Here is a 26,392-nt window from a genome sequence, read left to right on the forward strand (position 1 = left end):
AGAATTATTTATGTAGCAGCGCTGAGATAACTTGTAAAGAAGAAAATAATTTTCTTTTTGTGCCGTGTGCGCGCTTGTCTTTCTTTTTGTCGGCGAAACGAGAGACATCCGGGGACCGTGGTGAGGCCGAGCTCCATTGCAGATGCGTCGTTGGTCGCTCGCTGCTGCGCCGCAGACTTGCAGTATTCGGGTAAGTGGCCGTCTTTCGCGGCGTTTTGGCTGTATTGGTGGCCTCCGCCTCTCTCGTGTCTCGTTACTTGCTCGCCGTTGCGTGGACGTTGTGTCGGTTTCGTTGCCTTCAAGCACGCCAAGCCTCGCGCGGTGCCGTTTTTAAGTGGGTCCATCGCCGCGAGGCTACTAGGTAACTGCAGTGTGTGTGTGTCGTATCGTGCCTCTAAAGGGGAAGAATGGGAGGCCGTGATTTATTGCTTGACGATTTAGCCTTCTCGACCTTTCTCGTCAACTGTTCTTTAACGTGGGGCCGCTTCCTCTCATCTCTCTTCCCTCCCTTTTCTTTTTTTTCTGGTGCCGCCTCGACAAGACGTCGGTGGAAGAGGTCCACCTCAGTCGCCACCATTTCTCCGGAGATTGAACGCCGACCGTGTTTCTCAGCACGCAACAGCACTGGTCAACAGTTTTATATGACGTCTTTATTTTGGTGGATCGGTGAGTGAGCGCTTCTTTCCTTATGGTTTTGTCTCGCGCTCCCCTTTAAACTGCAGGCAGCTGCCGACTGCCACGTTTGGAGGTTTTAACAGCTGAGAGTGTTTCGCCAGGCTCTAGAAGGATCTGGAGGAGATATGCCAGCTTGGCAGATGTGTGGCAAAAGCGATCGCGGCACAGCTGAGCTCTCTTAACGGCGCGAGGATTTTTTTTTTTTTCCTTATGGTCTTGAATGACATACGCGAGAGCCTTGCGTATGTGTGTACCCAACATACGTTAGGCCTAGACGTCTGCTGTCGCTCGCGTACGACAGAGCATGTTCGGTCATCACATCTCGGTGACGCGAAAGCGCCCGTCAGCGCGACGCAGGCGGTGGGAGAAATTCTCCGTCCGAGACCGTCGCGGTGTCAGAATTTTCGCGTCTCCTTTTTTGAGCACCGCGCGTGCAGTTAGCTCGCGCGACTAAAGTCGCGGCGGCGGGCGGGTTCTGAACCCGTGGTGTGCGAGGGCGAAAACCGCGAGTGTCGGGTATGTCGAAACCGGGAGCTGCCGCCGCACGGTTCGGTGTCCTCTCGTCGCCGCACGCACGTATATTCGCGGGGCTTCGCGCCTCTGCACGGAGGTCGTAGGCCTAACATGTGACCGACTGGAGCGCAAGCTCGCAGTCGGGCGCATTCGGAGATGGTGCGCGACGGTCGTGTCGGGTCGATTTCGGCCTGCGCTGTTAAAGGTAAACAACACCGTCCGAGAAACGTAACTTGCGTCAGCGGTATGCGAACTCGCAAGCTTGAAATAAAAATACATTGAGTTTCCCACCGCGGAGATATTTCTCGGAGGATCTGCGTCGATTACAAGCGTTGTGCCTGCGAGTGAAAGGACCAAAAAAAAAAAAAAGACAATCGAGGGGGAGGCTTGTTTGGAAACGGGGCACTCCCGACGTGGCCCGATGTAATTATTCGTGTCGTGCTGTTTTCTTTTTCTGGTATCAGGGCGGCAGTTTATTAGTTTCTTTTTCCCCGTTTTTGTCCGTAAAACTGTCCTACGCGCCGGGTTGGTTTTTGTCGCAGCATTTGGTTGGTGGCGGCGGAAGGGGAGGCCTTGTCGCTCGCGCATTTTAATCAGTCCATCGGCTGCGTCGGCACATTTATCGGGGGCCGAGCTGTTTTCGTCTCGACTTTTGCTCGCGTCGTTCGTCGACCGTGTGACGGAGTGGCCCGCGCCTGTTGTTTTTCACCGCGCCGGCCGTGCAGAAGTATCGTAGGCTTTTCGTTCCAGCTCGCCTTCGTGCAATACCGGTGTCACGCGGCCACTTTCGATCGCGACTGACCCCGATCCGGATCGTAATTCTCGACCGCGAGCGATTGGTTCCATTCCGCAGATTGAGCCAATCGCGACCGAAAAATTCGATCCGATCAAAAGAGCGCCGTGTGACATCCGTATAACAGAAATTGCTACTCGCGTCTTCGGAAACGTTATGGGAACTTCCGCGTTGGTTGTGGAGTCGACCAGACGAGCGATCGCTTTTACACGTCGCCATCGATACGGGCTGTCAACGCGCCCCTATATCAATTAGGTGGCTGTGGTGTTGACGTGTGGAGCCCTAGATTTTGATACGAGAGGGCGTGGTTGCTAGCGAGAGACGTCTACCCAGCGGTCGATTTAGGCACCACTGGCCTCCTTGAAGCCCTTGGGTTCAGCGGGAGCAGTGGTAAAGCAAACAGGTCCGCAATAGACATTAGTAAGAGGCGATTGGAGGATTTGTGGAAGAAAAGTAGGGAAACGACAAAAGACGGAGACGTACAAAAACACAGTTCGCAATAGGGGATCAGCAAATTTGGACGTGGTAGTTCATAGTGTTTTTTTTTTCTTTTCCTTTCTCATTGGTTAACCTAGGTAGGATATTAGGCAGCATAGTAGCAAGAGCTTGGTGGCGCAACCCACCTCCCCGTTCCAAAGGGGACGCTCATAACATCCATCCTTCCACGTTTAATGTGTTGGTGTCTCGTAAGTAGAGAAAGGTGACGTCGAGTAACCGGCCGCAGGATGCGCGACAGCGTGGAGTGGAAATCGCATTTGTGTTGTATACAAACCTACGGGTGCGCAGGAGCGTGGTGGCACGTTCCACCAGGCCGTTTCGAAGTCGAATTCGCTCATAATCAAGACGAGGTCGTGGGTCCGATTCCCGGCGGCGGCCCGCGTAATGCGTCGGTGCCCGCCGTTCTACGCGATTTCGCAGCCTGCAAAAAAGAGAGAGAGAAAAAAATCCCAGGCCTGTAAAAAAATTAAACCAGCGGCCTCGACTACTGCGTGTCTCGTGGCGCTACGTTTAATCTAACCTCGTCAATCTAAACGAAACTCAACCATGCAGGGTATTTTCGCCGCCACCTGTCATGTCTAGTTCAACCTCGTCAATCTAAACGAAACTCAACCATGCAGGGTATTTTCGCCGCCACCTGTCATGTCTAGTTCACATTGAGATGTCTCCCTCGCTGTCGCTTGACAGTTGCCTAGATTTTCGTTCTTGTTTTCTTCGCTGTCTGCATCATGTTTCTCGTTTCTGTGTTGGTAAGAGATTGGAGGAGCTTAGTATGGGCTTGGTAACTATTGTTCACATATTTGGGCCGTGCCTACGTTATCTTATCACCAGCAGGCACCCCTCCGCATTTTTTTCAGCTGTTGCATGGGCAGCCGCACACCTCCAGTGTTTAGTCACAGCTTTTCTTTTCTTTTTCGAAACCATTGTCTTTGCTGACGTGGGATGGCGAAGGCATCACCACGTGAAACACTGTAGCGTGCAGTTTTTCTTTCCTTTTATTTCTTTTTTTTTTATAACGACACGTGGAGAGCCCTGTTGGTTCTCTTTTATTGTTCGGTTGAACGTTCCTGTGCTGTCAATGCCATTTAGCTCGACAAGTTTGCGAGCTCTTTAGGCAGCAGCGAGCACAATGGTGCAAACAGCTTAGGTCTTTACCTCGTCCATAAACCTCTTGCTGTTTACAAATTACTAATGCTGTGGACACCAGGATGGATAGATGGATGTTATGAGCGTCCCCCTTGGAATTGGGCGGTGGGTTGCGCCACCATGCTCAAGTTGTTATGCTGCCTAATGTCCTACCTAGGTTAAAAAAGAGAAAAAAACATGAATTTCCATAACCAAATTTTTTGGCTCCCTATTGTGAACTTTGTGTTTGTACGTCTCCATTTTTTTGTTTCCCTACGTTTCTTCCACCAATCTTCCAATCACCTCTTACTAATCTCTAATGCGGACATGTTTACTTTCCCGCTCGTCACTGAACCCAAGGGCTTCAAGGAGGTCAGTGGTGCCTAAATCGACCGCTGGGCAAATATCTTCACATTCTAATAAAACGTGTTCCTTTCCGTAGCTTTACCGCCGCAAGCACACGCTTCTTCTTCCTTCTTATATCTCGCTTTATAGGTGCATGTTCTAAGGCATCCTCATCTCGCTTCGAAAAGTAATGAGCGTCCCTTTGAGTTATAAATTGTTTCTTTCCTGATTTCGTTTCTTGTTCTTAAGTAGTTGCCCATGGCAGGTTTGTTTTCCATTGCCGCCACCCATGAAATTATTTCAGCCTCTCCGACTTTCCGCTTGTTCTTTGTTGCTGTGTTGCTCACCATACAGGTCGCATACTTGCTGGTAAGCTTCGTAGTTCTTTTCCTCCACTGTGAATCAATGTTTTTCTTGTACAGATACCTCGACTCTCTCCCAGCCCATTTACTTTCTTCCATATTCCTCAGTCGTTCTTCACAATCAATATCATAATCAGTAGCAAAGCTGATAGCGGCATCTTTTGATGACTCGTCCAACTTTATTGCATTTGAGACCTTCTGTTGCTTGAGCATTCTCATCAAAGGGAAACCAGAAAGGCACTGCATATTAATGATTGTTGCTACCAAAGCGTTTACGCCAGCAGTTCAGTAGGATGTGATAGGCCACTGCAGTATTAGCTTTGTGTGCTCTCTGGTTAAACCAGCATCGTCGTGGCTGTACACTTCTCCGGTAACCCGCTGTTCCACAAGCGGTAGTACGTTTCAGACGTGCTAAAATCTATTGGTGCCCGCTTCCGTGGTTACAAGAGTGCAAGCTTTTTAACACTTGGCTCTACTGTTGAATTGGACTCTGCACTTCCTTTTTTCTTGGGTCTTATCAGTTCCGCTTTAGCAAATAGCAATTTCCTTGCTTAGAAAGGTGTCAAAAATGTCTCCCTTGAGGGAATAGCAGCTGCAGGTGTAGGTAATTATTTGTGATAATGCAGCCACTATTGGTGTGTCAACGCCCTAAGCAAGTTCACTGCCTGCATTGCACGCATGACTGGGGGGGGTGACCTTTTTTCAGTGCCAGTGGTGGGCGAACTTGTCGACGCCGGCAAAGTGAGGGGAGTCTGAATGCCTCCAGCTGTGTAGGCCTCGTGTACCCTTGTGCTGGCATTTTTTAATGACCTTCCACTCTGCTGTCTCGTGTAGGCCTCGCGTACCTTCGTGCTGGCATTTTTTAATGACCTTCCACTCGGCTGTCAAACAACAGTTGGGACAGGCTCTTTCGCGTTTGATGGATGTGTCGGTGGGTGCCTTGTGGTATGTCGAAATTTTCATAGGCACTCACAGTCGCTATTCTTTAACAAGCGACTGCATCCCTTGCTGTAAAAAAAAACTTAGTTCCAGATAGTGCATATGTGTGGATTTGTCGCAGAAACCTCGCTGAAAGATGTTTTAATACCAGAACTTTAAAGGGACATTCCCATTGATTACTGGAAATCAAGAGGAACCTGGAACGCCAAGAACTAGCACAATTTTTTCTTTTCTTTTTTTTGCATGACTTGGGAGATCTGGTAGTGCCGGCAGAGTGCTTTGTTTAACTTGGAGGCCATGTCCTGGTGAACGCACAGTCTGCCGAAGGTCTATTGAAATGTTGTTACACTGATGTCACGCGTGGCACTTTAAATTCCAATTGAGGCCGATCTGGATGGAATAAAGGCCCCTCAGATCATGGGGGACACTTCTGTTTGCAAAGTATTGCATGCATATGTAAGGAAACAGCTAAAAATTCATACCGTAATCTTACATTCACACGAGCGCTTATATTTTTTTGGAAACAGCCAGTTCCCCCGTCGCCAAAGAGGTCTTAGCACTTGACTTACCGAGGCGCGAGTCTCCTGTAATATTAAAGAATAGGACACGTTGCAGCATGCCAATAGCAAGCAATATTATACTTTAGTCAGGCGGACAAATTTAGTGACAGTGAGAGAGTGTCACTTTGGCAGTGCACTGCTAGGCAAGAAAAGATTATCATGTGGAATTGATGGTAAATAACCGAGCACATTATATGCTATTTTATACTCACTATGTTTGAAAGCGGGGCAGCTTTCAAACATTTTAGGTCACAAAATTGTTTTCAGAATTGGCATTGGCCATCCACGGAGTAAAACTTTATTTTATCCAATGTGATGTATTACAATGTGTTTTGTTTGAGTGCATGTACACTGTTTTAGTGTTTAGATGAATTGCCTTTTGTAAATAGTTCCATGCTACTTGCCTAGTGCTCTTAGCCCAAAACAACCATTCAGTGTTTCTGCTGGAAAATAAGATTTCATTTGACTACTGCAAATATTTGAAGCACTGTCTTCGACGCTGAACGCTCGTGGGCAAGTGTGTTGAACAGCGATTAATGTACAGATTCAACGTACATCTTTGAATGCACAGTGCTGGATAGTCCAATGTCAGTTGTTTCATTTATCTTCATGGGTGTGTGAGTGGTCATTTCCCAGCAAGTTCAGCTGTGTGAAATCATATTCGTTAGTGTAGTGTGGAGGTGCACTGATCAGATGCTTCATTCGTATAATTGAGCTGACTTGATCACAGCTTTATATTTCCGTTTGACTGCTTTACAATTCAGGAAGAAAATAATGACACTCTGTTTGCTGTCCACTTGTCTGTATAATCTTGGTGTCAGACTAGATTGTGTGAAAACACGTTTGGTATGGAAGATATACCTTGAACCAGGGATTAGATTTGACTTCAGTCAACCAATAGCTTTCAATTTAAAAGCGGAATTGAATAGCAGGGTAGTAAATTCTGTTAGACTTTTGAGTGTTTGTGCACTCCAGGTTGTTTCCACAAGTTTGTCTTTCCGGGAGACCATTTACACGGGAAGTAGCGTTTCGTGCTGAAAATGCAGCGAGCAATTGCAGGATAGAATGCAGAGAACAGAGCACTTCCTACACGAGTTCGTAATGCAGAGATGTTTCTCCCATTGCAACAATGGATGCTCCCTTTGTAGCGAGACGTGCTCAAAGAAACATTGTTTCTGCCCCATTCATGCATGCATATGGCACATACTCTGCCGGTTGGATCGACAGTCTCGCGATGGTTTTCCATTCATCCCGTGCGAGAGGACATCCGAGACATGCCGTTTGGAATTGGAGGATGGATCGCAGTGATGTCTGGCAGGAAGCCAATCTGCTTCTATCTGAAGCCGTGCGCTGCTGACTCCTGTTTCATTGGAAGCCAGGCTGCTCTCGTGTGTCATTTGGCCAGTAACGAATCTGTGATTTGTTGGGCTGACTTGGTCAACTTGCAAAAAAAAAAATGCGCAAAAAGGTACAATTTTCACTGTTTGCTAGGTATTGCATACCTGCCAACTACCAGAAGTTTCCGTAAAGTTTGAATTCGGGCTCACTTTAAGATTTTCTGGATGTTACATCGAGTTTTATGAAATATAGTGTTCACGAAAATGTTTAATGTTTTGAGTCCCAGCAACTACCACTGGGAGTCTTCACATGCTGTAAAGAGGCAAGAGTGGTACTTTGAGTTTTTGCAGACAAGTTCCCTGAAGTAGGCGAAATTGGCAACACTAAGGTCGCTGAAAAAGTCGCACGTAAATTGCGGAATGAAATTAAGTAGGAAAAGCTGTACAGAAGGTTTCCAATGACACGTGTGGCTGGCAATCTGCATTGGTTTAAACAGTTTCTAACTTGTTTAACAAAGAAGCTGCGATCAGCTCTAATGGAATACTGTTCCACATATCTAGACGTGAAGGAGGGCCACCATGGTGTGATTTGGACCTGTGTAAACTCATTGCTGCATCCTAACCAGTCACAGTCATGCGCGCAATTTAGATATTAATGGCAAAGAGCTAACATGAACGGAGCTGGCAAATGCTTTCTATGATTTTTTGACAAGATTAAGAATGGATGGATTGTCGTCTAAAGCGTATAAGTACACAAGCTCTCATAATACAATATTTCTATATACTGTGACGACAGATGGAGTACTAACAGTTGTACTCAGCCTAAAAAGTAGATGTCAAGACATTGACAACATTCAAATAAAGCCTGTAATATTATCACCACATATTAGCACCAACAATCGCGCATATTTTGAACCTTTTTTCTATTTGCAGAAAAAAAATGCACTTTGCAAATGTAACCGTTTTACTTAAAAAGGGAGATGGCAATGATTTAGGCAATTACAGACCTGCGTCTGGTGTCTTCTCCAAAGCATTAAAGAAAATTTTGCATTCTAGATTTACTAAATTTATAGATAAATACAATTTGCTCACCCCATGACAATTCGGATTCCGGAAAAACAGATCTGCTGAACTGGCGCTTTTAGAACAAAAATGTGTTCTGTCACAATTTGAAAACTGAGCTTTTGTCATGGGGATATTCGTGGACTTTTCAAATGTGTTTGGTCTTGTTAATCAAGAGTTACTTCCAGAGGAGCTATGGTACTACAGAATCCGAGGGCTGGATGCCAAACTAATAAAATCTCACTTGTCTAAAAGGAAACAAACTGTCGACATATATAATGCCTGCACAGAAATAAAACATTCATTCTGGTGTCCAACAAGGCAGTATGTTAGAGTGACTGCTTTTCAACATTTACCTTAAAGGGCGGCACCTCACCAGTTCTGGCTATTTTGGGCTGACAAGCGCAGAGCATACATTGCGTGGTAATGATCGTGTCTGCAAAGTATTACATCGCTACGCTCCTCGGAAAGATCTGAAAGTTAAATCCAAACACCATTTTTCCTTCTCCTCGCGCCCACTGTCCACCAAGCCGGAGGATGTACTCGTGTGCCTGCGCCTATGTACTGGTGTCCACAGTGTGACGTCACTCGTGGAGACGCGTGACTTCAAGAATTATTCAAGACGACATTGGTAATCTGTGCAATCTGGTGCTTGCATTGACGAATTGAAGTTTAGAGAAATAATAAAACACACAAACGAAGTGTCTGCATGTTTTGTTTTACTGCGCACTGAAGCAAGAGAAGCATTTCCGCTTCGTCTGCTTGTTCCCACGGTCGTGCGGTCACGTGCGCAGGTACCGAAACTATGCCATTTTCTACCTTGTTCCAGCGCATGATCATGCTCTGCGATCCACTCGCTCTGCCTTGGTATTCGTGTAGCACTGAATTATACCGCTAGTCGTGTTTCCTTGTGCACAGCGTGCAAAATCTGGCCTTGCGCGAACGAGACAACAGCTCGCGCACGGTGCCGTCAGCGGAAGCACGTAGCGCTAAAAAAAAAAGATATGAAGGGGGGGCCTGTGGCGTATGCGTCGCGCAATACTCGAGGTCCGGCATGGGAGGGCCCAGAGAAGGAATTTCGCTTGCGATGGCTTGACGGGGCGAGTGCAGAGAGAGTCTTGCTTGGCAGTGGAGCCCGCCTGCTGAAATCGTGGGTTTGCGGCACTGAAATATTTGTCTGCTATCAATGAGCTGATTTGAAAAATTTTTGCGACAACACTCCCTAGAGGACACGTAACAACTTCCAGCGTATAACCAAAATTTGCTATGAGGCCTGGTGAGGCGCCCTTTAATGACATTGTAAACATTAACCCAAATACCAGATTCATAATCTATTCAGATGATGCAAGCATTTTTTTTTTCTCCAGAATTAATATCCGGAACTGATTTAACCCTAAACAAATAGAAATAGTTTATCATTTTAAATGTCTGGGTAGTATTTTCTTCAACTGTGTCATGGGCAGCTAATGTAGACCAAATTGCCAAGCAATTTGCTAGAATAATTGGCACAATTGGCTGCATTAGATATATCGGTCCGAAGCCAATTAAACTGCTTGTTCACAACTCATTATTCTCACATTAACTATTTCCAGCCAGTATGGGGCACTGCAACAATGTCTTCTCTACAGGAAATTTGTATTTTGCAAAAGTTTCTTTCTTAATGTCTTTAATGCAAGCTATAGAACAACCACCAACTGCATTTTTCTTAAGACGGGTAGTCAAAACCTTATATTTGTATCAGTATTGGCTGAGTGTTTGCTTTAAAATAGAAATAGAAAATATAAATCTTATTCTGCATCTTGCAAACTTGCAAAAAAATTAAGAGGTACCCTTTCAGACACCCTGAAAACTGGTTGGTGCCAACAGCACGCATCAATACGGGGAAAGAGCGCCTCCAACATACACTTCCTTCTCTTCTCAATGCACACAAATCTGCTAACTTGTTTACCTGTACCCAACGAAAAATTCCCTCCATGCATAAATCACATTTTTAAGAATGTACCACTAATATTGAGATATGGTTAAGCTTCATGTAGGATGTTTTCTTTCTCTTCTTTATATTGTTTTCTATATTTTTTCATTCTTGCCATAAACACATATTTTATGGTGGTATTAAATACCGTAATATAGGTCGACCCCCTTACATTGAAGCAAAGAAGTCAGCATAAAAATTATAAGGCACAAAACTTTGTTTTGTTTAGTGGCGCCGCCAGACTCGTCACCTGCTTATTCGTCTGAGCTGTCTGAACTCTCGTCCGAAGATGACTGCTTTTCGCTGGCTGCGTCCCACAACATGTCATCCTCGGTGCCATCCAAGGAGTTGCTAATGCAGTACTTCTTAAATGCCCGCACCACCATATCGTCGGGCAGCGAGCGCCAAGCCTGCGACACCCATGTGGCCACAGTGGCGAGAGGTGGCCTGCGCAGCCGGCCGGTTGGGGTCGTCAGGTTGTCGCCAGCCATCCACTGATTATATTGTTCACGGACACGGTTTTTAAAGGGCTTGTTGAGCACGACGTCCAGTGGCTGAAGTGTTGAGGTCATGCCTTCCGGAATGACGGCGAGTTTCGTCCTCCCGTCGCGAAGTGCCTGCTTCACACCTGCGGTCAAGTGCCCGCGAAAGGCATTCAAGACGAGCATGCTCGGACACCGCAGGAGTGCGCCGGTTTGCCGATTCCAGGCGGTCTTAATCCAATTGAGCATGAGGGCCTCGTCCATATATCCCTTTTCATTCACGCGAACGACAACATCCCACGGGAAAGCCTCTTTTGTCAGCGTCTTCCTCTTGAAGATTATGTATGGGGGCAGCTTTCTGCTGTCTGCAGTACGCGCGAGAATCACTGTGAAGCGCGAATGCTCGTTCCCCGTAGAAAGAAGCTTGACTTTTGCACCGCGTTCGCACACTGTGGTGGGCGACGGCATGTCGAACCACACCGGCGTTTCATCAGCGTTGCCGATCTGTCCCAACATGTAGCCATGCTGCTGCCGGAGACAGATAACATAGCGCTGGAATTCGACCAGCTTTACCTCATATGCCTCTGGCAGCTTCCGGCAGATTGATGTGTGCCGTCTAAGTGCGAATAGTTGCATCGCATGAAGCGACGAACCCAATAAATAGAGCCCTTGAATTGTTCCTTGGGCAGTCCGGATTCTCAGGCGATCTCAATAGCTTTGATGCGCATGAGTTCCGCTGTCACTGGCAAAAATCTGGCACGATGCTCGCGGACGAAATCCGCCACCTTGTCTTCGAGCTCCGGGTGCACTGCGTGGCGCCCACGAAAGGACGTCTTCGCGCATTGCAGGCAGACAGCCTGACTTTCTGCGTGCGCCAGTACCGCACACTTTTTTCTGAGACGCCAAATTGCCGCTGGGCAGACATGTTCCCATGCATTTCAGTATATTCGATTACTTTCTTTTTAAATGCCGCAGTGAATTGACGTCGAGTACTCATACTAATTTTGTGGGTTGTCGGGAAATTAGCAACGCCAGGAACGATTGCTGCACAAAAAGGGAAGATGGCGTCAGTCCAACTGCCTAGGCTGCGTCGGTCACCAAGGAGGCGATAACGATGCGGAAGCCGAAAGGCCTGCTCTCCTACATGCTGCCAGACGACTATTCATGTTGTGCCAAGGGCCGGTATATAAGTCGAGGGTGACCTTTTAGTAATATGTTTTTGAAAAAACCTCGACCTATATTCCACACTATACGGTATGTGTAATCATGCTTCTGAATAAGTGACTTGGTCTGTGCCCACCTAAGTGCAAATAAGATTTTGTTTGGTCTTATGTCTTTGCTATTGCATTATTTTTATTTAAACATGAAGCTGTCACATGTGCAATTAATTGCATTGCCGCTGTTGCTTATGTTATTGTTATGTTATGTTGCTTATGTTGTCTATGACAGCTTTTTCTGCAGCTCCCGTGTGTGCATTTTTTGAGGCAGAAATAAATTGTTATACCAGCCTAGGGTTGATTGCAGCTCTCTAGGTCTGCGTTGACATATGGCCACCCAAAAATTATTTTACAATGTCGATTGGACCACATAATTTGAGAGAATTTTCTGTCATCATCATGAGCATTGGCGCGAGAATAATATATATTTTGATTGTAGTGCCACCAATGTTTTCGGCTTAATGCGAAAGCACGCACTGTGCCCTACCAACTGTTGTACGCTATAGCTACAAAGCGGGCTTTTGCTATGTGCTTCGGGTTGATTTGTTCTCAGTTTAGTCACGGTTTCCAGGTGCGCTGCCGTATTCCGTCGTTCCACCGAAATTCAGATTGCCCTGCTCCAAACGGCTTCAAAATTAAATTTCGTCTGTTCCAAATTGCTCCGAAATGAAATTTAGACTGCTCCAAACTGCTCCAAAATGCAATTTTACTTGCTCCAAAAATTGTTCCAAAATGTCTTTGGGCCGCTCCATCTCTGGAGACCTCTTAATGAAATAATGCGCGATATTGAATGTAATATTTGATTTTCCTCAGTTTCAGATTTGGGCTGCTCCATTCTTGGGCCACTGTGTATGCTCCACTGAGCTCACAACTACTGCCGCCATGATTGTAGAATACTTGAATGTATTCAGATGTCTCGTCACGTCTCATTACCATTCTTCCTTACACAAGCGTCCTTGTAACATTGTTGCATCGACGTTCGCTCTTTGCATCCGCCCGCTTTGGTGTTTGCATTCCAGCATAAGCTCACGTACAGTGTGCTCATTGTTGCGTAAGATTACACATTGCATAGGGTTAAAATAATCTCGATTGAAAGTATTGCGTTTAGTTGTGTAAAATATAACTAATTCGCGTGGATCGTCACGTGTGCGTTGCATCTGCATTATTTCTTTGCATGCTGTATCAGTGTGTTCCCTGGCTGTTTAGTCATATCTAAGCTCCACAGAGAGGTTGTTTACTGATATAAGTTCGTATCGGCTTCTGATGACTTCGAGTGTAACATCTCACAGTCGTGTGTACTAGTGTGCTCACAACGATGCCCTCCCCCCCCCCCCTCCCCTCTTCAGAATTCTTGGGACGAGGCAATCCAGCAAACTACCGGCAACAGATAGAGCCTAGCAGCTGCACCCTTGAGCCGGACAGGTTTATGCATTTCCGGGGGACCCTGACCACCACCACTGGCCGTCTTCACGCTAAACGAGAAGACAGGTGAGACAGGGCAAGCGCATGGGCCCGTTTGTTTTTGAATGCGTGGACACCCAGAGAATGCAGCAGTGTGCTTGTCTGGGAACGGAACCATAACAAGCAGAACATTTCATCAATGGAGCAAAGAAGCCATAAGAGAAATTAAGTTCTTTATTGAACCATAGAATAGCTACGGATCAAAGTTAAATTTATGGTCAACTTGGAGAGGACTTCACAGTCTGACCAATAACTTTCTTTTAATTATTTGTCTAGTTAACGGTGTTACAAACATGTATCTATATGTCATTTTATGTCTTATTTCTAATACATATATTTTTCTTTTATTGTGACTTTGGAGTGTGCATTTTTGGTTAACCAAATTCTGACTTTTGCTTGAGCCTTTAAAGTTGACACTCGGAAAAATGTTCTTCCAACTACGTTCGGTGTCGCAACTCTTGTTCTAGGGTAGGCAGAGCAATAACGTTGGTCTCACTTGGATTTCTTCAATCTTTCAGAAACTTAGTAAAATCTTGGTGAAATACTGATTTTTCATAAGCTTTCTTTAAAAAATTAAGGAAACGCATAAAATAATGAAGTGCAAAAAACAAGAACTGGTCTTAGGCTAGAAGTAGACACAGTTACATTGCTGCAAGTTTTCAGCTCCATACATTGAAAAATAAGGAGTTTTAAAAAAAATTAACCTGACCTAATTCCCATCTCAGTAATCGTAATGGAAAGTGAAATTTTAAGAGGACATTGCGGCAGATGGGAGCTAAACTCCTGGATTTGCAGGTCTTTTATTAAAGGTTAAAGGCTGTGGTTTTCCTGGCTCTTGCTTTTCCACCATGGCAGCTTAATAACCTATTCTGCACTGAAGGCTTCTCCTTCTTTTTTTTTTTTTTGATTTCCTGTTAGCTGTGACACCATGTACAGTCGACCAAAAAAGTTTACGGACCATGGGGTCTGAGAAAATGCTAAATATACGAGCTGCCTTTAAAAGTAGCCAGTAAAACCGTACATCACAATGTTGTTCGTATATACCAGTAAAGGCTGGAAATGGGAATATCAGGCTGCATTTGGAGGCTGCGGAGATATTCCGCTTTTTGTCAGGTCTCTTGGTCCGTAAACTTTTTTGGTCGACTGTACATAGTAACATTACACACTGTCAAAAGTTATAAATGAGGTATTTTTTGGGTTGTCCAAATTCCCCACATTTGTGCATGTACATTACCTGTTCAGTGAAGCATACTTGGTGGACAGCGATTAGTATTCCATGAAATATTTTTGTTCAACCAATTTCCTGGTTGTCATGTATGCAAACTGTAGTCATCAGTTGGTCTTAACTGTAGCGCGTACTGTAGAACTCTAGGGATTGACAAAAGAGCTACAATGAGCAGTGATGGTTCGTAGAACTTTCTTTTAATGCGTGGATATCTGGCCTAATCCATCATATGAGCCACTTTCTGGCAACATACTTTAATTGAAGAACTGTTGTAGTTACAATCAATTTATTGTTGGTTAAATGTTACTTTTACGAGTCGACTTTAAAAAAAAAATTTTTTAAGGAGGAACGTGCTGTACGTTAAAGCTTCACTGTGCACTTTTGCTCGGGGCACTGTTTTTCTAAGCAAACCTTTGGTCTTTCTCTTTTTCAGGAGAACAAACACACTTTGTAATGCAATTAACAGTTAACCTTCATATCCTACCACGGAATAATTAGGTGAGTTTGTGTGCTGCCCTTCCATGCTCGTTTGCATGCACGCTAGTTAGTAGCTAGCGGATGATTTTAGTGCACGCCATTGCAGTACGCTACCAATGGCACTATGCACCACATGCTGTGAAACAGATAGGCGAAGATGCTTATTGCAATAGTTTTGGCGGTGATAGCTGTGAATGCGGTGTGTGATGACCCAAGCAGAGATTTGCTGGTACCGGAATAAGAAACTGCACGCACCATTGTCACGTGAGATGGGTGGCCGTGTGCCGTTTTTGATCCTTGTGCCTTTTCTTGTTCACGCACACTGAGTAAGACATTTAGGAGGTGAAACTCCCGTCAGCGCGAGCGAGCGCAAGCGACCAGATAAGGTCACAATTGTTGTATGCGCCGACGGGGCCATATACAGTGGCGGCGCCATGCGGCGCGTCATAGAAGCCGCAGCGAAAAAAAAAAATGCAGCGTCCGGGCAGGCGGCTCTGGCGCGCTCTCAACGGCTGTAATTTCTTTCCAGGCCGCCAGCACGATAATGGCTTCGCGGGCTTCTGACCTTTTCTGGTCGCCGCAAACAGCGGAGTTTCCACTCCTAAATGTTCCTTTCTCTGTGCTCACACGGGGTCTAGTGGCCGGAAAATGTGTACGATTGATGGCAGTCTGCAGCGACGAACCGCGGTGCGTTTCGGTAATCGCCTATTAAAAGCATGCGCTACGCTTTCGACGGCACCACGCACTGTGGAACAGATGGGCGACGACGCTTATCGCAATAGTATTGGCGGTGATGGCTGTTAATGCTGTGTGCGATGACCCCTGAGAAGATTTTCTGGTACCGAAGTCTGAACCTGAGTGCGTGCTGGCAGTTTATGTGAAACAGGCAGGCATGTATTGCGGTGAAGCTATATACTGTTCTCGGTTGCGTGCTGCTCGCACATTTTCTTCATTACATAAGGTCTAGCAGCCGGAAAACATATAGCAGTTTGTTGACGTACTGAACGTTTGTGCAGAAAAACTGGGTTTTCCGGGAGTGTATGAACCGGTAAAAAAGGAGCGTAACTCTATTAGATCACTTTTTGTTTTCTCATTGCAAACGTTGGTACCGGGAAAGCGTACTTAATGGGAAGGTATCAATGAGGTTCTACTGTATATAGACACTGTAGGTGAATTGTTGGCATTGTTGTGATGTTCCAGATGCTGTTTATGTAAGTGTATGTGTGTGTGTGTGTTACACATAAACACAAATAGAAATGTCCGACAGCCTGATTCAGTCATGGCACAGAAGCCCGGTACTCTAACCATTAGGCCACACACAAACTAGAACACCCCTCCACGTGCAAGCCAGTTTGTTGAGATGCTAGGTGCATTCTAAAAATGCCAACAGTTTCTCATTGGTCTCAAGTCGTGTGCAGTCTAGGTGTGACACCTCCAACACACCACTGGCGCCACTCTTCATCAAGCCAATGTTATGAAACGCCTGGTATCTGCGAGGGCGATCTTCCTTCAGCAGGATTTGCCATGGGTGCTGCGTTGCCCCTGCGCATATGTTGAAACTATCCGAGGGGTCCAAGCGCAACGCGAAACCTTACTCTCGCTCTCCATGCCGCGAGCAAAACTGCCAGTTTTGAACATCATTCTGCCAGAGAATGCAGTTCTTGTGACTTAGGCATCTTCTTTTTTTTTTTTCATTTAGAAATGTCTTGCCATGCTTTCCGTTAAGACTTAGTTTAACCAATTTGGAGTGTTAGACATTTCTGAAATTAATCTCTTCATTCACTTGTAGAAGCGTTGTTAGTCTGCAATCTCGCACCCACAGCCACTGATGTTTTAAACGTTCAGCTGCTGCTCGTGTCTGCTGTTTGTTGCTGCGGATGTTTGTTTGCAAGGATGTATCAAAAATGATACTACTTCACGTGGAATGCAAACACCTAGCTGAAACTAGGCAACGTGAACAGTTGTGCATCACCTGCAAATCCGCTAGCTTCTTCATGTCAGTCAAGAAAAGGCCGGCAAGCATGGCTGGTCAAATTCTAAAGCTTGAATTTCACTTTATACTTGTGTGGAAGCTGTAGCAGTGATGGTGTTAACAATATTAATAATGAGGTACTCTAGTGAATCTGAGCGTCTCTTGGCAGTAAAGAATCTTTCCCTCAAGTTCACCAAATTGAAAGTATTTAACTTGCTTTTTCTTGTAATGCGATAACTTATTAGTGATAAATAGTTTACACTAGTCTCAATCATTGCCACTATCTAAAATGTCACTTTAACATTTGTAATGTGATGACATCAGCCATCTGCTGTTTAATGCTTCCACCTGTACACCAAGTTAAAAAGTTCCTGTACAGTGAAGCCTCTACACAGTAAAATCTTATTAATCTGACCCTCTTTAATTTGGACAATTCGGACCCGTCCCCTCGTCCTGGCAGGCGTAGGCATTCCCTAATGGAAATGCTCTCATTAATTCGGGCTTATTAGCACCGCAAATGTGTGACTGAATAGAGCAGAAATGCAACTTTCGTCCAACCGAAACGAAGTGGCAGAGTGCGCATCCCATAGTCGCAAGTGGAACTCGAGCACAAATTGCAGAATGCTTCACGTCTATTGATGCCTTTGTCGCTTTTATTTAGTTTACTGCCACGCATTAACACCACGCCAACCCCCTGTCACCCGCATGCCTTCATCGGAATTGCATGGTCGCGGTCCACGATCGTGTTGATAGTGGTGATGGCAAACGGTAGTTTACATTATGGCTCAGTGCAATGGCTGCAAGCCTGCTGTAGCAAACACGACTGAAATCGTAGAGGATGATGTGCGCCAGCTATAACGCGATGGACGGATGATGTGTTGGTGACCAGCTTACTGGCAAAAAAAAATGTGGCTGTGCCCCTGGTAGTGAAAAGTTTGTCTCGGGTCAAGGTGTGCGCTTCAGCCATGCTGCGAAGGAAGTCGCGAGGCCTTCACTGCTGTGAGCACTAATCACTCACAACATGACCAGAATTGCTGCTTCTGCACTGATTTCGTGTGAAGTAAAAGCAAGGGCTGCGAATTTACTGAAATTCTAATTGTACGCAGATTGACATTGCAAGCATTTGTTTTCTTGATAACCTCGATAATTTGACACTCTAATTCGGCCGTTCTTTTTTTTTTAGTTCCTTTGAAATCTGAATTAACGAGGTTTTACTGTAATGACTATCTGATATACCGAAGGTATCCTCGTGATGGATGTGGCTCTGTTATAATGAGATTCGATATTATTAACTGCTTCAGGAGCACCGTCTGTCATTGCAGCTTGACTTTACATTTGCTTTTGTGTTTCTTTGGATGAATGTCTAACTTCTGTTTTCTTTTTCTTTCCTCCTCTTCCTACCCTGCTTTCTGCATAATTTCCTGCATCGTGCTGCCTTCCCGCTGTGTTTCCCTGTTGTATCCTTTTCCGTCCCCAGACTGTCCCCGGATAAACCCCGCCAAAGATTGCAGCCGTTCCAGTCCTGACTTGTCTTTTCTCTCTCTCTCTCTCTTTCTCGACACTTAACTCTCGCTCTTCTCTCCTCGTTCATTAGAACTTTCCTGCCGAAGCTGAGCTCTGTCCCGTCTAGTCTCCCTCCTCATCCAAACTGCCGCCTCTGCGCGAAAGGGTCGGCCGTGTCGCCACGTGTGTCCCCTCTTCGTCTCCTGCGTGGTCGCGAGTCATTGTTGACTCGTGTCGTGTGACAGCAACCCTGTCTGCCCGGTCGTGCAACCCTGTCTCCCCGTCCTCCCTCCCTCGACATCGCCGCCTCGACCTCCTTCGGGGCCCCTAGCTCGCGTTCGCTGCCCCTTCTCGTCGTCGTCGTGGGTGTCCTCGCCAACTCCCCCTCTCTGCGGAGTCTGCTGCCCTGTCCCAATCTCTGACCATTAGGTGTCGCTGTACAGCTGCCGGCTGTCGGAGATCAGTGTCGTCACCGAGGCTCTTAGCGTCGTCTTCGGTTCCTGCTTCTGCCATCTATTGAGAGGCACTCCTTTGATCCTCCACAAACCAACACCATGGGGAGCGTCAACGTCAACCGGAGCCTGACGGACCAGTTCTACCGCTACAAGATGCCGAAGATCATTGCCAAGGTGGGTGTTGTTGGCCTGTCTGGTTTATGCCTTTGACACGCATATGGTGGTCATAAGCAGGTCTATGGTATTGTGCTGGTTTCAATTTTAGGCCACCATGGCCACACGCTGATTGAAGTGGGAATGCGAAAGCCCTCGTGTGCTGTGCATATTAAAGAACCCCCAGGTTGCAAAATTGACTTGGGAGCCCTTCACTCCTGCATTCCTCCTAAACCAACTTTGCAGTTCCCGGTTTTAAAGTTCCTCCGTGTGGCCTTGTTCCATTGTATACAGCAGTGGTCAAATGAGTAGCTGAAAGTCTTCCCGTAGTTGTATCTCAGGCTCATATGGTTGGCAGGTCCCAAATTTCTCTAAGTAGCCAAGGAAGCTGCCAAGTCCCAATGTAAGTTGCCATCAGAAATCTACACTTAGCACCACTGAATGTTGCTAGAACAGAAAGTGATGGCTTAATGTTGTATCACCTAATTTTCATTTTAACATCACTGATGTGGACTGCATCTGTATGTGTGCCTTTATATAGTCAAACCCAGATATGTCAATTCTGAAGGGGATCACAAAAAGGTTCAATATAGGTAATTCTATGTATAAAATAAAATTAATTTACAAAACTTGCAAGGTAATTTCACAGCTTTTTGTTATACCCAATAATTATTTACCGTATTTACTCGTATAATGATTGCACTTTTTTGTCAAAAAAATGCTGCAAATTCAGGGGTGCGATCATTACGCTGGCTAAATTTCCCGAAAAGTCTTTTTTTTTTTTGCATCCCGTGTTTGCTGCAGGATGACAACAGGTCAACAAACAGGCGGCTTTTGTTGTAGCAGTGTGGGACACCAAAACAAAAATGGCAGCTGGCGGAGCAAGCCGAATGCGCTGAACAAGTTCGGGGTGCGATCATTACACGGGAAAGAAAAAATATAGAATTTCGACGACAAAATTCAGGAGTGCAATCATGCAAGTGGGATCGTTATGCGAGTAAATACGGTATACAGTCGCCGACTGATTTTCCGGACTCCAAAAATTCGGACATGCCCGATTATTCGGTCAGCTTCGCGGCACTGCCATTCTCCCCATAGACCATAATGTATACACCTCTTCATTGGGCGAGGAGGATAGCGCGCGTGGAGAGCTTTTCCTCCTCTCTGGCTTGGGCGATCCGGCGCGGCGCTGCTTGAAAGTATTGCTGTCGCATGCTGCGGAACGATTTTGAGATGTTTTAGATGGTACTTTGTGAAATTTACGCCAAGTACGTTCATATAAGATCGTCAGGGAAGCCTTTCGGTGCATTGCTAACTACAGTAGGCGGAAATATGTCTGTCTTGGGGGCGCAAAAATGTGACGCGCTTTATCAGCCGCGGTGTACGCACATTTTCAGTCGCGGTGTGTATGTGTTGTGAACTATTTTGCTTATATCAGTTTTAATTCAACAAGGAGACCCGGTGTCTCTTTATTACCAGCATTAAATGATAAATCAGCTCACTGTCTGATTGCTTGGCGTAGGGAGTAAAACATAAGAGCGCATGCTCGTGCACGGCCAAGCTGCAGGCGCTATCAAATATTTGTGATCACCGGCATTGTTCTGGCGCATTTCAAGTCTAGTAGGCTTGAAATTACTATATGTCTACGCTAGTCTTCCTGCATTAGGCCGATGACGCTGTTCAACACAGCGATCACTGCGGTTGGTGAACCAGCACGATACAAATGTGAGGTGTGCGCTTCGGCATTGCCTTTTTAGCCAGTATACTGCCATAATATATGAGAGGGATCGCATAAAAAGAATGCGATGGCTATTTTTGAGGCCAAAATTTCCGTAATACGTGTGAGTGTGTCGTAGACAACGAATCGAACACAAACGAAAAAAAAAAATTCGGTTATCATCCTCTTTCTCGAAAAAGCAAGAGAAAACGGGCTAACGCCGCCATACGACCTCGCATAGTAACGCCGCACAACGTTTATAGATACATAACCGCTGATGCCGTATGCTTAGACCATGCGGTATATAGAACAAAGATATCTGTAATCCAGCACCTACCACTGCTTAGGATGCTCACGCAGTTCGTAAACAGTTCCTTTGCTGGCCAAGCTTAATTCAGACTGTAAGGTATGCTGCTATTACTTGCCAAAACTATTTTATTCAGGGGTGAAAACCTCGTCCATCGAACCAAGTAGCCATGCAATGTAACCTGCAGCGAACAGTTCGAACGTTTGTCAAAGTATAACATCACATCTCCATCGTAGCAGAACCATACCGAAGCCGCTACGATCGTCGCGTATGTTTCATGGCTCCTAAACCGCAGCTTAGAAATAGAGGATAATACTGCAATAATGTCACATTATATAGAAAATAGAACATTCAAAAATACACAGTTGGTCTCAGAGTCTGATTGTAGGCTGAAATATGCGCGCACACATCGCGCTGCGTGTTCCGTCCACTTTAACGCCAGCAGAAACTCCGGCCATGATGCCTTAAACCACTTCAGCACGTCTCACAGAACCGTTTACCACGTAGAAGACGCGCGTAGTACTAAACAGACCGCACGACCGCGAAAACAAACGCCAGAACCTACCGCCGAGCGTATACCTGCCATACAAAACACCACTTTCACCCAAGCCAGTATGGCGCTGCTCATAGGCGGCGCCACTGCGCTCACAATATGGCGGCGCCCACGAAAAAACGGTCTATAACAACTGCCGAAAGTTCGGACACCTTACAGCCTCTCTGATTTTTCGGACATTCCGTGAGCCAACTTCGAGAGCACCATGCCCCAACTCTGACCGGTGCATGGTTCGACTTGCTGAATGCCATTTTTGTTTTAAACGGAGCCTCCTTGCTGCCCCACAAAGTGGCGCTACTGGAAATCCCCGCTCATCATCATTGTTTCTGCCTGGTTCGATAGAGTGGCTCTCCAGCAGTTCCGGTTTCAGCTTAGTAAGCCATGTCAAGACAGTCCAGCAGCTGATTTGTTTCTTCGCGCACGACGCTAACGACGCTGCGAGCAGGCCGCGTTTTTCGTTTGTGCGACTGGTGTCGGCACGGTGGTGTTTGCTTTGTGTGCTGTGTCAAGGTTTCGGTGATCCAACGCGGCATACGTAAACATCGTGTCAAGGGTCTAATGGCGCCGACAGTGCCCGCGCAGACTGCACTGGGGAATGCCGGCAAGTGGGTGCCGGGAGGCCTAAGATTTGTCGCCTTCCTATGTGCTCCCTATTGACATGGAAAATGTTCTTCCGAGACCTGCGCAGTGGTTGGATTGCGATTCCGAACACTGTCTCATTTGACAGTTTCACAGGTGCTGACACTGTTCTATTGACATGCGCAGAACTCGACGACGGCGAGATCATTCGTCAGGTTTTTGCTGCACCGCCGGACGATGACTCCGAGTCGGAAAATGACGCACCATGCGCTACGCTGCCGTCACATGCGGAGCGTGTACAAGCAGTGACTGTGCTTTCAGCCGCCTGTAGTGACCGTACGACCCTCTCCGAGATTCAGGCTTATCTGATTGCGCGTAAACGAAACAGCGTGCAACGGCGCATTCATGATTTCTTCAAGCCTACTGCCGAGCCCGAATAAGTGCGTGGAAATAAAGGATTTAATTTTTTTTTCCTTAATCTGCTTTTTTGGACACCTGTTTTTTCAGACATTTCCGCAGTCCCCGTGAGGTCCGAATAAGCGGTCGGCGACTGTATGTGGGTTCGATATATCCGGGTTCTACTGTGGTATAGCAGGGTATGACTACTTTCACTAAATTCAATCATTACCATGATTTCATACTAGTAGTGTACTAGTAGTTACCCAAATATAGTGCGCATCTTTTTTCAGAGAAAATAGTTTCGGAAATGGCAATGCATTTTGCAGTATAGTCACGTGGAATTGAAGCTATTTGCAAAAGTGATGAACCAAGAAGACGGCACACTTTTTTGAGCACTTGTGGAACAAGGTCGCATTTTTGGGTGAATTCGATATTTTGGACCTGTTGGCCATCCCCATTGAGCCCTGTTGTCACTCAACTCGTATCCTAAACCTAAATTTACTAAAACAATACCTATGCATAGAAATATCTTAGGTTAAATTGCACACATTGTGGACGCTGGTACTTTTGGTTTCAGTAGAGTACTTTGATACTTCTTCACTGGTCACGAAACTTCTCCGTCATTCTGTGGGAGAACTTCATACGCTGCCAACAGTGGCCGCATAGTGGCACCTTGAGGGGGCAGGTGGGGCAGCGGCTTGATGGTGTGTTTGTACGATTCCTGTGGTGGCTTTAGATGTCTTTTCGGCCTTTTAGCTCGTTCAGAGAAGCTCAAAAGGTCCTCAGGTGCTTGAAGAACAAGGCAGCAGACCTGTTGTGTGCAGCAGTGTCATTCCGGCTACAGAGGGACAGGCAAGAGGAGCTGTCAAACTGCGTGAAATCAACCGCTGAGGGAGAACATTGCACAGGCGGGGCGATCGCTGGAGCACCTTTTCTTGTACATATAGTGTGTCCCGGCTAACGTTAGCCGAGGATTGAAAAAAAGGCAGAGAAACACTGTGCAAGATTGGGTTTTGAGACCTACGGTGCTCAGTCAGTAGAAATGGGCCTCCGCAGATAAAATGCACGACTGTCGGCCCTTGCCAGCCATTCAAATCAAGCTTGAGGCTGTGTCGATCTAGTTAAGCGGACGTTCGGCAGACAAGCTAGCACGTCTACTTCCGATGGACCTGAACTAGACGTCAAGCAGTTTGGATAAAGGGAACTCTTACGTGGTTCATAGAGATTTGAAGTGCTGCATGATGTGCACACAAGACAAGACATAGTGCCATCATCAGTACGTTACTATTGCCAATCAAAGGCTGCCCAGACACACTCGCCGGTGCTCCCACGAACGAAATGTGACTGGTATTGTATTGTGTGGTTCACAGCATGCAGAGGATGGTGCCATATTCTTATGCAGACACATTTGTTTGCTTCTTATGTCAAACAGGCTACAAATGACAGCCCCCACAGCAACACAGCACGCCTCACTCAGTTATGCGAGTATACAGCAGGCATCGACGTTTTCAAAAAGCTGTGCGGTCTGTAAGAGTGCACTTAAACGTGCAGAGTTTCCTTTAACAATACTTTATCGAACACATGCCATACATGAATATATATGAATATATTATATGAATATATATATATATGAATATATCATGAATATATGAAGATAGAAAACCAGCTAATATAAAAGCCCCCCACCTCATTCCTGTTTTCTAAAGGGTCCTCGAAGCTGCTGGTCACTCATATAATGTAGCTCGTCTCAGCCAGCGTGGTGGGACGGTGCTCATATTTCCAAATCGGCATGTCTTGCAATATTGTGTTACTTAGCGTCAGCACAGCTTAGTTTACACGGTGCTTGAACAACCAACTGTGGCTGTACGTAAATCTGTACTCGAATGCGAAAGGAATGTGCTACGCGTCATGTTAAGATTGAGCAGAACAAAAAAAAAAAATCTGACGACACCCAGGCATCTTTTACAAGTTGGGAATACTTAATGTCCAATTGGACGCTGCCAAGTGGTCCTTCGAATAAACTCCTTGCGGGCAAGTGGGAGTTTTGAGATGCTTGGCACATTTCGTTTTGGCTTTGCTGAGGCGCAGTTAGAATGCAGGTGAGAGCTCGTGCAGGCGTGGAACACGTGGATTACGCAGGCTTGCGAGGGTGACGTGGCATCGTGGGAATGCCCTCCCCCCATAAGCAGTACCGCGGCAGCAGGTGTTCGTTCACCCGCTCTGCTCCATCGAGGTGCGCTCGCGCTGTGGCGTAGCAGGCAGTGGGAACTCCGCCGAGTCATGTTTGTGACCTGGCACCGCAGCCAATGGGAATTTAGGTGTTGTTTTGCTGCTACAGGCGCCACCTTTTTCACTCGGTCAGCCATTTGGCACTTTCGCGTCAGAAAACTAGCGGCTCTTGTAGAAATCATCAGCAAATATGCCCTGGCAGCCACGTTGGTACGGGGGGGGGGGGGGTGTCGTTGCAGTGCGGCAACAAAATTGCCACTCGTCTGTCGACAACTCCACTCCTGCTAACAGTTGTCACATGAACTCGGCAGACCAAAGGGGCGCTCTCTGGCCATCCCTGGCCCTTGCGCCAATGAAACCCATATATCGCCATAAGCAGCATGCCACAATCTGCACTGTGTCAGCCTGGTGCAATTGGTCCTACACCCATCTAAGCTGTGCTAAACTGCCAAAGGTAGCTGATGCACCAATGGTTGTAGCCTCCACATCTGCAGTAGTGCCCCTTGTGGCAGCTCTTGTCCCTGTAGCAAAGGTGGCCCAAGTTTCATGACCAGTAGAAAAGTATTATGGGACTGTGGTTTTGGGCGGGTTAAAGTGGGAAATCTTCGAAAATTTTTTTAGCACAAAAACTAGAAAACGTTTTTCCCTTGTGAAAGTGCAATTTCAACAAGAATGGTGGCCTACTTTATGTTGGGCTTCCTATTGGTTTTTAAGCACTAGTAAGTCCCGGGTAAGTTTGGAATCAAACAGCTTCTCCCATCCCTCACGCAGGTGGAGGGCAAAGGCAATGGCATCAAGACTGTGCTGGTCAACATGACCGAGGTGGCCAAGGCCCTGAACCGGCCGCCCACCTACCCGACCAAGTACTTCGGCTGCGAGCTGGGCGCCCAGACTCAGCTGGATGCCAAGAATGACCGCTACATTGTCAACGGGGCCCACGAGGCAGCCAAGTTGCAGGACATCCTGGACGGGTTCATCCGCCGCTACGTCCTCTGCGCCTCGTGCGACAACCCGGAGACGGTGCTGGGCGTCCTCCAGCGCAAGGGTGTCATCACCACCAAGTGCCGGGCCTGTGGCCACTCAGGCACCCTCGACGGTGCCCACAAGCTGAACACGTTCATCCTCAAGAATCCACCGCCAACGCAGGTAACGGCTTGTCAGGACAGCACTGGTCTTTTTTTTTTTTTTTTTTTTTTGCTGGACGACCTGGAAAGGTCGGGAAAACTCTGAGCACTTGTCAAAGCCTGTACATTGTCCGATTTTTCTTTCTCTTTTTTTTTTTTTTCAATGAGCAAACAGGGGGGGGGGGGGGACGTCGTACTGCCCATGTTGTAAATATATGTTCGTAGGTCAGTTATCACGTCAAGCTATCAGTGGTGTCCAAAACCCAACGTTCGATGTTTCCGGCTCCTACAGTGGCTTCTGCTGCATGCAGCCTGCAGAAGCATGGCCTTCAATATCTGTACTAGACGCCACCTATGG

General features: G+C 46.5%; 1 protein-coding gene across 2 annotated transcripts in view; it reads left to right on the plus strand.

Moving 5' to 3' along the window:
• Positions 1–31: 31 nt before the first annotated feature.
• The window catches only part of eIF5 (eukaryotic translation initiation factor 5), a 52,142-nt gene continuing 25,781 nt past the window's right edge, over positions 32–26,392 (plus strand). The window contains exons 1-6 of one of the 2 annotated variants that reach the window (XM_065425558.1): positions 32–190; positions 542–666; positions 13,227–13,368; positions 15,000–15,064; positions 18,493–19,147; positions 25,682–26,056. In XM_065425558.1, the coding sequence (XP_065281630.1) occupies positions 19,073–19,147; positions 25,682–26,056 (450 nt within the window). In that variant the 5' untranslated portion in view covers positions 32–190; positions 542–666; positions 13,227–13,368; positions 15,000–15,064; positions 18,493–19,072. The other variant, XM_065425559.1, reaches the window with a different exon arrangement.

Source organism: Dermacentor albipictus, chromosome 7 (assembly GCF_038994185.2).
Source record: "Dermacentor albipictus isolate Rhodes 1998 colony chromosome 7, USDA_Dalb.pri_finalv2, whole genome shotgun sequence".
Classification (NCBI taxonomy): domain Eukaryota; kingdom Metazoa; phylum Arthropoda; class Arachnida; order Ixodida; family Ixodidae; genus Dermacentor; species Dermacentor albipictus.